Source organism: Corvus kubaryi, unplaced genomic scaffold, assembly GCF_017639235.1.
Source record: "Corvus kubaryi isolate FWS band 111438036 unplaced genomic scaffold, C.kubaryi_AGA036_p1.0 45961, whole genome shotgun sequence".
Classification (NCBI taxonomy): Eukaryota; Metazoa; Chordata; class Aves; order Passeriformes; family Corvidae; genus Corvus; species Corvus kubaryi.
In genome coordinates, this window is record NW_024581293.1 from 1 (window position 1) to 9,911 (window position 9,911).

The 9,911-nt window shown below is 49.0% G+C and overlaps 1 protein-coding gene across 1 annotated transcript; it reads left to right on the forward strand.

Annotated features, from left to right (window-relative positions):
• Positions 1–538: 538 nt before the first annotated feature.
• LOC121672257 (grpE protein homolog 2, mitochondrial-like) lies at positions 539–7,949 on the forward strand (the record flags this gene model as incomplete). Its single annotated transcript, XM_042044858.1, has 3 exons — positions 539–913; positions 2,075–2,156; positions 4,106–7,949. Coding segments are annotated over 3 exons (813 nt in total), but the record flags the coding sequence as incomplete, so codon positions are not given.
• Between the last annotated feature and the right edge of the window lie 1,962 nt (positions 7,950–9,911).

The following is a 9,911-nucleotide window of genomic DNA, read 5'->3' on the forward strand; positions in this document are numbered from 1 at the left end:
TTGGTGCCAGCACAGGGATTTCTGGGCTGTGCTGCCTCTCACTGGGTGGATGTGCACTTAGTATATGGAAAACATTGCAGAGGGGGGATAGAAAACATTGCAGGAAGGGGGTGGTGAAAGCTTTGCTCAGAGGAAGAGCCCAGGTGTTCCCAAAAAAGGAGAATACACCTTTCCTTATTAGGTGTGTACTGCAATATTTCCTGTATGGAGCCGGTTTGGAAGTAAATTGTGTTTTGTTCTGCAGATTCTTCCTGGTGTAAGGTGTGAGAGGGAGGTGTAGTAGGAGAGTGAAACAATCAGGGAATCACTGAATTGTTTAGGTTGGAAAAGACCAGGGAGGTGGTGGAAGTGTCCAAGGAACGACTGGATCTGGCACTCAGGGCTCTGGGCTGGGGGACAAGGTGGGGATTGGTCACAGGCTGGATTTGATGGTCTTGAAGGTGTTTCCCAACCTCAGTTATTCTGTGTTTCTGTGAAAATCTGACTCTTCTCAAGGTATGCCAAAGAAGTGGTGTAAAGCCCCTGTGTGCCACGTTAGTCTAAAATAAAGAGTTTTAAAACACCTCTTTGTGTTTCTGTGCTGATTGTCTGTATTTTCTGGAAAGAGCTAAAATTGTGTTTAGAATCCTGTGTACTTTTTTTAAGAGAGCCTGCTTTTAATAACGACACTAATCTTGAATTCTTGTTGACCCTGAAGTTACTCAACTTTGTTTCTTTATTATTTTGTTTCTTTCTTTATTTTAGTTTGTATTTCAGAGGGTCCCCCTGTGCTTTCAGCACTGCAGCTCAGCAGAGAAGTACAGGAGACGAGTGTGGCCCAGAGGATCCCAGTGACGAGCCCAAGCACTCCCTCTCTGACTGTGCCTTGGAGCACAAAGCCATAAAATTGGAGGAGCAAGTCCGAGATTTAACTGTGAGTGTGCTGGTGGCATCAGGAGGGTGCCTTTGCTTCAGTCCCCTTGCCTTGGTCTGTCTTTCGGCCCTGGATTTTTCCCTAAATGCTGTGACACACACATAGCTCCAGAGCAGCTGTGCCCTGAGGGTGAGAGGGTGAAATTCCACCCTGCCTTCCCCAAAAACACCATCTGTCAGCAGGGCACTGATGGTATGATCCTGGCAGGAAAAGCTGGGTGTTGGAGCTGGTCACTTCTTTCACAGCCTTGTGGCAGTAGCTTCGTGCTGATTAGCATCACATATTGGCATGAAATCATGGAATATCCTGAGTTCCCACAGGGATCATCCAGTGCAGCTCCTGGTCCTGCCCAGACCCCCCAACACTCCCACCCTGGGCATCCCTGGCAGCGCTGTCCAAACGCTCCTGGAGCTCTGGCAGCCTCGGGGCCGTGCCCATTCCCTGGGGAGCCTGGGCAGTGCCCGGCACCCTCTGGGGGAAGAACAATTCCTGATATCCAACCTAAACCTCCCTGACCCAGCTCCAGCCATTCCCTGGGCGCTGTCCCTGTCCCAGAGAGCAGAGATTGGAGCTGCCCTCGGGAGGAGCTGCAGACCCCGAGGAGTCTCCCCTCAGTCTCCTCCAACCAAACAATCCCAGTGCCCTCAGCTGCTCCTCCATGGCCCCTCCATTCTCATGCCCCTCCTTTGGACAGTCCTTAATATCTTTATGTCACACTGGATCCAGATTATCCAAGAAGGGAAGTCCTTTTAAGTGCCAGTGTGTGGTGGCAATGAGGTTCTATATTGAAGAGCTCCCATGACTGAGGAGGGGATTAAATCCCACTGTTCTGGGGATAATCACCCTGAGAATCCTGCACTGAGTGAGAAATCAGCTGCTCACAGAACTGCCTGCTGGAGAAGGGAGGCTCTCAGCAGCAGCCTGGCAGTCAGTGTTTAGCTGAATTCAGTCATTCAGTGCCCAGAATATTTCTGGCCTTGACTTCTGCCCTTCTGAGGGAGTTGCAGTTTTTGGTTAATCCAGTAGGAGAAGGACTTTTCATTTGTATGAAAATGCAGAAGCCCAGCACAACCTTCTCTTTTTAAAGTGTTTCTGAGGGGTTTCCAGTGCCAGGAAAGGGGTTTTGCCTCCTGGTTTGAAGTGTCTTCTCTGTGGTTGCAGGAGCGATACCGGAAAGCTTTGGCAGATTCCGAGAATGTCCGGAGGAGAACACAGAAGTTTGTGGAAGATGCCAAACTCTTTGGTGAGCAGAAGAGCTGTGTTTGCTGCACTGGCCTGCCTGTCTGAGCAGAAATGCTGATCAGCAGCTTTTCTGTCCCCCTGAGCTGCCCTCCCTCATTCATTGTAAAGCTTGGTGGGATGTTTGGCCTGGACTCTTGATATCTGGGCTTAATCACTATTTTTTCTCCATATCCAGCTGTGTCCTGTCCTATCAGGTTTACCCACAGAATCCCAGAATTGTGACTATTTTTTTCTTTTTTAAATAGTCCCAGTGCAGCTGAGTTTAGTTCTGCTGACTTGGTTGAAAATCCAGGTTCTGCTGTGTGCTGAGGGTTGGCTCTGGCAGGGTGTATTTTATACTCAGCTGTGTCATCAGCTTGTGATCTCCTTTACTATATTAACAGCCTCTTCTGCTCCAGTTCATTGGAGGTAGATGCTGCCTGGGGCAGTAGTTGTCAATCTCTAGATTAGATGTTTAAAACTTCTAAAAGAAATATTTTAGCACCAGTGAAACGAGCTGGATTTGTAGCTTTGGCAGCAGAAGCAGGTGAAGGGGGAAGAAACTGCTGTTCAGGCACTGCACTGTGCCAGAACCATCTCTGAGAATGAAAAACTGTTTTTCTCCATACTGCATGAATCTCAAGAGGTTTGTTGTCAGTTAATTCTAGCAGCCTTGAAATTAGAGCTGCTGTATTTGCTTACCTTCCACCTGTGGTGCTATAAAATGGCTGCTGAGTTTGGGCATCATCAACAATGGGATGATTGATTTTGAGAGGGGTTTTTTGAGCTCTTTGGATTTTATAGGTAGCATGCCTCACACATGAAGAAAAAATAAGCTCTTTATTAGAAATTGCTTACAGAGTGAGATCTGTAGATAAGAGGAAGATCTGAAAGGAGGCTGTAGCAAGGTGGGGTTGGTCTCTTTTCCCGATTAATGAGGGGTAAGACAAGAGGAAACAGCCTCAAGTTGTGCCAGGGGAGGTTTAGATTGGCTTTTAGGAGAAATGGCTTCACTGAGAGTGTTGCCAAGCACTGGCACAGGCTGCCCAGGGAAGAGGTGGGGTCACCATCCCTGGAGATGGTTAAAAGACTCGGTGACACGGTTTAGTGGTGGCCTTGGCAGTGCTGCCTTGATGATCTTAAAGGTCTTGAGCAGCCTAAATGACTCTGATTCCGTGAAATGAGTGGTAATTGCTGGGTTTCTGTCTGTTCCTTTGTTGCATCTCCTTCCTCTTCCTTTGTTCTGTGCCTGTTCACATGTAAAGCTGGAGACAGCACCTGACTATTGCCTCATTTTCTCTGTTTCCCTGATGTGTCATTCCAGTCAGGGAGTTATGATATTTGTGTAACTGAGGGACGCTGCTCTTCCTGGAATTTCTGCACTGTGCAAGAAACCACTTGTGGAAATGCAGCCAATCTAACCCCGTTTTTCTAATGACAAAAACTGCCTGGCTGTTCATGACCAACCCAAGCCCCATTTTGGTCCAGTCCCTCCACAGTGCTTTTAAGCTATGAATAAATTGGGGATTTTGTACTTTTGAATAGCCATGCATTGTTTTTGCTTCCCCCCATTGTGTTTGTTCCCTGTGGAATGGCATTCCTACGACAAAATTATGTCAGTGGGACTGGAGCAGGGGGTGTGGAGCAGAGTCCTGAATGACAAATCCAAGTTGCAAAAATCTGTTTGGAGCGACACATTAATGCTCTGCTCTGTCAGGAAGACCAAAAATATAAATGTTCGTGGTAAAGATGTGCATTTCCTGCATATTCCTTCGTTTGGGGAGTCTTTATATGACTCCTAGTGCTGAAGCTTTGGTTCCAGGAACCAGGAGACACCACCTGGTCTCGCTAAATTAAGTTCAAATCAATGAGCAGCTTTAAAGGTGCCTTCAAACCGCTGTGACTTTGTGTCTGTCCTCGCTACTGGAGCTCTGGATGTTCTGTAAACTGTCCTTCACTTCCTTCCTTCAGGGATCCAGAGTTTCTGCAGGGACCTGGTGGAGGTAGCAGACATCCTGGAGAAGACAGCCGAGAGCGCCGCGGGCCAGGCAGAGCCCAGCGATCCCAACCCGACCCTGAAGAAGATCTACGAGGGCCTCTCTCTCATCGAGGCCAAGCTGCAGAGCGTCTTTGCCAAGCATGGCCTGCAGAAGATGAACCCTGTGGGTGGCAGGTACGACCCCTACGACCACGAGATCATCTGCCACGTGCCAGCCGAGGGCATGCAGCCGGGCACGGTGGCGCTGGTCACTCAGGACGGCTACAAACTGCACGGCCGCACCATCAGGCACGCGCTGGTCGGTGTCGCCGTGGAGGCGCAGGAGTGACGTGGCTTCACCTGCTCCACCTGGGACCTTCCTGAGCTGGGGACAGTCCCAGCTGCAGCTGCATGTATTTACTTATTTATTGAGCTGGGTTTGTATCGTGTGATGGCTTCGGGGTCGTGCGCGCGGCGGTGTCGCCGTTCGTTCTGAGGTACTTGTGTGTTTAATAATCCTGTCTGGAGTCCGTGGAGTAGTTGTAGGAGTCCTGCTGTTTGTCAGAAATTTGTGGCACTGTAGCCCCTTTCTCTGCTTATTTCTCCATGAAGGTATGTATGGGGAAGAGGGGAGATAGGGAGAGAAAGGGAAATTCTCTTCTTGTCTCCCTGTTCCATCTCTGAGGGAGACTCCTGCAGTGGCCTTCAGGAGAGGAGCTTCTCTGCCTCACTTTCCACAGCTGTATTAAGGGACTGTAATAATACTGACCTACCTCACAGGGATGTGGTGAGGCTTTTCCCGTGCAAAGCACTGGAAAAAGTCCAGAGGGATGAGTATTATTGTCACCTGGATTTGATGTCTTCCCTTGTCCCCAAACCCCTCGGATGGGGTGAAGATGATCACTTGAAATGACATTTAGGGGCAGCTTTTTCTTATGTTGCTTCGGGACAGCAATCTGGAATTCATGGAATCTCTGTCGTACTAGAGTTGAATAGAGATGAGGGTTTAAAAAGAATTCAGTTGTTAGGTCAGACTAATATTCCTTCTCCAGGTAAAATTCCAGCTTGACTCTTTGTTCCCAAAGGTAAAACAGGGAACGGTGATTTGTGGTGGAGCCAGAAAACTGTCCTCACATGTCTTAATCTCCAACCCAAATGTATCTTTTAGAGGAGAGTAATTTCTCTTCCCTGGTGGGTATTTGTGCAGCTTTCAAGCATGATAAACTCTGTGCTCTTTGTTGCAGCTGCTGGCAAAATGGAGCTGTGCCCTTAAGCAGGAAATCTGGACTGTTCTATTTTCTCAGCTCTCCTGTAGAGATCCTCAGATTACACCAACTTCCAGTCCACATTCTGATCCTACTTTCAATGGTCCTAGCAAATATGAAACCTTTTGGGTTTTGATGCAAGGAGAAAAATCTTCTCTGCTCCAAAGTCTCAAGTGCCCTTGAACCAATTTTAGCAGCAGTGAGAAGAAAGCAAGAGAAGCAGAAGGCTGAGGAAGTGAAAGCTGACCTCGAGCTGTCCTCCTGCTTGGAGGCATGTTGTTGTCACAGCACATATGTATTTCCCACTGGCTTAATTGCCTGGGAGTTCATTTGTCTCAGCTGAAAGGATGCAGTCACTGAGGAAGATCAGAATTTAACCCTTTGCAGAGCAGCAAGCAGTCAAATGTCAGAAGAACAGACAAGCCACAAAACCAGGAATGGTTGTTTTTCAGGTTGTTTCTAACTGATTTGTTCATCCCTTCCTTTTTTACTTTCTGGAATTGGATCCATAACCTGACAAATGCACTTCCAAAAACGCTTTACTTGGAGTGGATGCCATCGATGGTTTGGTAGAAAATTTATTCTTCTCCCATTCCTTTGCAGGCTTCAGCTGAAAAACCCTTTTGTGGTGGACTTCAAGATTACCACAGCCTTTAATACTGACAGTCTTTCACCTGGGGAGACTGTGTGCAGTCAGTGGGTTGTCATCCCAGAAATTTAGGGAATCTGCACCTTTCTCACCTGCCCCATGCAACCTTTTTTAGTGGCAGCTGTGGTGTGAGTCTGTAGTGGATCCTTTCTGGAGTGTGGGTTTCTGGTTCTGAGGGGGGTACTGGAGATTTCAGCCCTGAAACAGCACTTCTGGCAGCTTTAGCTCATGGACAGACCTCTTGTTCCGTGCTCTTGTATTATTATCATGGTTTTGGAAGTTTCAGAGATAAACAGGACTTCCTATTGTTCTGCTGAGCAGGTCACCAGGGTACGCTGTTCCTCCAGAGAAGAATGGGTAAAATATGAAATGCGGCGCTACAAATCTTGCTGTTCTTCCTCAAAAGTGAGGAACCCATGTCCTCAGCTGGAAGGAACAGTGGGGTCTCTGCTGCCTCTTCAGCCCCTGCTGTATCAGCTGAGTCTTGCAGTGTGAGGGGAGAGCTGGAAACCAACTCTGAAAGTGAAACTTTAATTGTAAGGAACCGAACAGAAGCGCAGGATTTTACACAACAGACAGTTCTGTGTCACAGAGAGGCTGCAGCTGGGTGTGACCAGGAGCGATGGGATCCAAACCCTCTTTAAACTCACCCATGGAGCCACTGGACTGGGAAAAAAAATGTTACAGCCACTCAGTCCAGCTTGGGTTTGCCAACTCTGCCTGTGTCCTCAGCCAGCAGTCACCCACTTCTGCCTTACGGAAATACCCTAAAATGCACTCCCGACCTTCTGTCTGTACTGAGAGATGGTTTATTCAGCTTGTCTGTCTGGAGGCTGCGTTCACTGAGGCACTGCAGTGTGGCTGCAGCAAGGATCTGAGGGATCCAGTTCCTGTGCAGTCTTTCCCACCCTCACAGAGGCCCTGTTTAATTTGGGGCAAGTTCTTTTCCCAGTCAAACCTACGAAACTTCTGCAGGATCCTATCAGGTTTTATCATTCATGTGAAATGGACCCAGTGCTGAGAGACTCTTTCACAGATGTTACCAAAGAGATAAATCCTGTAGCTGTTGTTTGTCCCAGTTTCTGCTTCCTTTGAAAGGTGAAGTGAAAATGAAATAACCAAACCTGGATTCCATCACAGAATCCAGATTCCCCAGGCAAAATTTGATTCTCTTGCCTTTCAAGCACATTTAATGATGTCTTTTGTCCTGGATGAGATTGTGGAAGGGTGGGTTGAATTTCTCCTTGGTTCTCACTACCTTTTCTGCCCTGTTTGTGTAACTCTTGCAGGGAGGGACTGACCCATGGTCACTTTATCCAATGACTGTTTAATAAAACACAGGAATACATTAGCAGGGCAGGAATAGCAGAGGAGAGGACCTCATGTACCTTTTAGTTATTTCCACACCTGGACAAGTCTCCAGTGGCACTGTCATGAGCATGGCAAGATCTGAACTCTGACCAGGAGCAGTGCAGAATGAGATGAATGTTGCTTTGTGAACCTTAACTTCTCAGTGCTTCAGCAGCAGAGTTTCTGTTGGAAGAGCTGTGATCACTCAACAGCTCTTAGCAGTCCCTTAATTAAAAAAAAAAAAGTATTTAAGTTTTATATTGTGAATAGTGTAGTATTTTTTTATTTTAAAACTCGAGATGTTTTGATATTTCTTGCAAAGTCAAACGAACAAAGTGTTGCTAATCTCCAAAAATCGAAGGCCATTTAGGTGGGGGGAAGATGCATATATATTGTATTTTTTGTGTGTTTCTGTGCTCTTTGTTTACCCAAAGGTTCTGGCTGTACAAAAGACAGAGATGTGTGGGAGCAGCGCACGGAATTGACAACGACATTTGAGTGGATGTTGAAAAGGGCTGATTTCCTTTAGATGTCCAGATACTGCCCATTTGCTAATAAAACAGAAGAATTGCAGTGACTTCTCTTGCCTTTTTTCCCTGCCCCAAACTGCTGCTCATTCCGACTCCAGCCAGCTGGGACTGCACACTGGAAGGTTTCTTGCTATTCCTGATCCCACTGTCTGTGAAAAGGACCAGAGCAGCACTTGGCTGAACATTTTATTGATGGTGCTTTAGGAGGACTCCCAGAAATGCACACACACAGAGTTGCTGCCGAGGATTCCTGCCCTGACAACCCACCCAGGTGTGTCAGTCCATGGTATTTCCACACCTTCTGCTGTGTCTGTTCCTGGATGACTGCATAGAGAAATGTTTTCTGCCAGCCTCTGGTGGTGTTGCTTCAGCAGAGCTCTGCCATCAGCTGAAATCTGGATATCTGAGTTTATTTTTGCTTGGCTTTGCTGCCCGTTTGCCCCTGCGTGTGCTGTGCTGCAGCCAGCGAATTGTGCAGCAGTGCAGTTAACGGTGGCTTCATTTACGGGCTGCATTCACACCCGTGGTACCCACAGGCAGGCTGTGATTTCAGGGATTTGTCAGAGAAAAGACGAGGCTTTCTCTGTAAGGGTGTGTTTGTAACAGATTTCATTCTCTGCAAAAATAGCTGGGCCTCCATTCCTGCTCTCGCCGTGCCAGTTGGTGCCTTGTGGGTGGGCCTTGTTCTCCCAGAGCTCTGGATGCCCCTGGGCGCTTCTCCCTGCAATAAAAAGCTTTTTCAAAAGACCATTTACAGATAGCCTTTATGGGGTGAGATCCATATTTCCGTGCTAAAGATCTGCCAGCAAAGCCAGCTGTGGTGCCGGGGTGATGTCCCATTGTGGGGGCTTTTCCTCATCCTGCTAAAATGCACGGGCATTTCTTGGTGTAACCACGCCAGGAAATCCTGCCTAATTGCATTAGGCAATTTCTGGGGCTGCTGGTTTTCCTCTGCAGCAACAATGAGAGTTGGGAGTTCTCAAACCACCATCTGCAGAAAAGCCTTGGGGCTTGGGGCAGAGCATTTTGCTTATGGCAGGATATTCCAGAAGAACTCCTGCAAGCAGGGAGGGGACTGGGAGCAGTGCTGACCTGCCTGGGAGCCCTGCTGTGTGCACAGCAGATTCCTTGTCGCCCACAGCCCTTGGGGAAATGAGGCTGGTTAAGTAAGAGCTTGTTAAAACCCGAGACGTGCTGCGAAGATATTTGTGTGCTGTGTTTTAAGCTGCTTGGGATCGTCATCTCCCCATCCCAGTGGGATCTGCCCATTGTGAGGGCGAGCTGAGCAAAGGTAATTTTTGTCTGTGCCCACCCCAAATATTCCCACTTGAGGTTCAGGGTTGTACGTGCTCCCCATGCAGGAAGGCTGAAGTGGCTCCTGGCTGGAGAAAGGAAGGGGCCTGTGCTCGTGTTGTGTTTCCCGGAGATAAAGTTCAAGTGGATGCGTTCTCAAACAAAATTCTGCCCCTTGGTAAGGAGCCAGCCCTGGGCTGGAGCAGGCTCTGGGTCTGTAATTACATGTCCAACCTGTTCGAGAGTTTTTGCTCAGCCTTTGCTCTCCTTTGTAATCCGAGTAGCATCGGGCTCCCGTGGGATGCCCTTGGCACAAACTGCTCGCTGTCAGGCACTTCGTTTTGCCCAGGGCAGAAAGTCCGAGGGAAAGCTTGAAAAGCCCGTGCTGCTGCATGAGGCAGGCAGGACCCAGCCTGCTCCGCTCAGCCGGGGACCGAGCTCTGTGAGCATCACCCGTGTGCGCACGGAGCACATGGAAAGCGTGCCCTGGCAGCACCAGCGGGAGCGCGGTGCTGCCGGGGCAGTTCCCGGCTCGGGGCCTGGCTGTGGGCCGCGTGTGAGGAGCGGAGGGCAGGGAGATGCTCGCCGCGGCTGTTCGCAGGATGCCAGAGTCCCCCGCGTCCCCTCAGCGCCGCTCCCCGCCGGGGGCTCCGGCACCCCGACCCTGCGGGGCCGCGCTGCCCGGGCCCGGCGCCGCCTCCCCCGCCCCCAT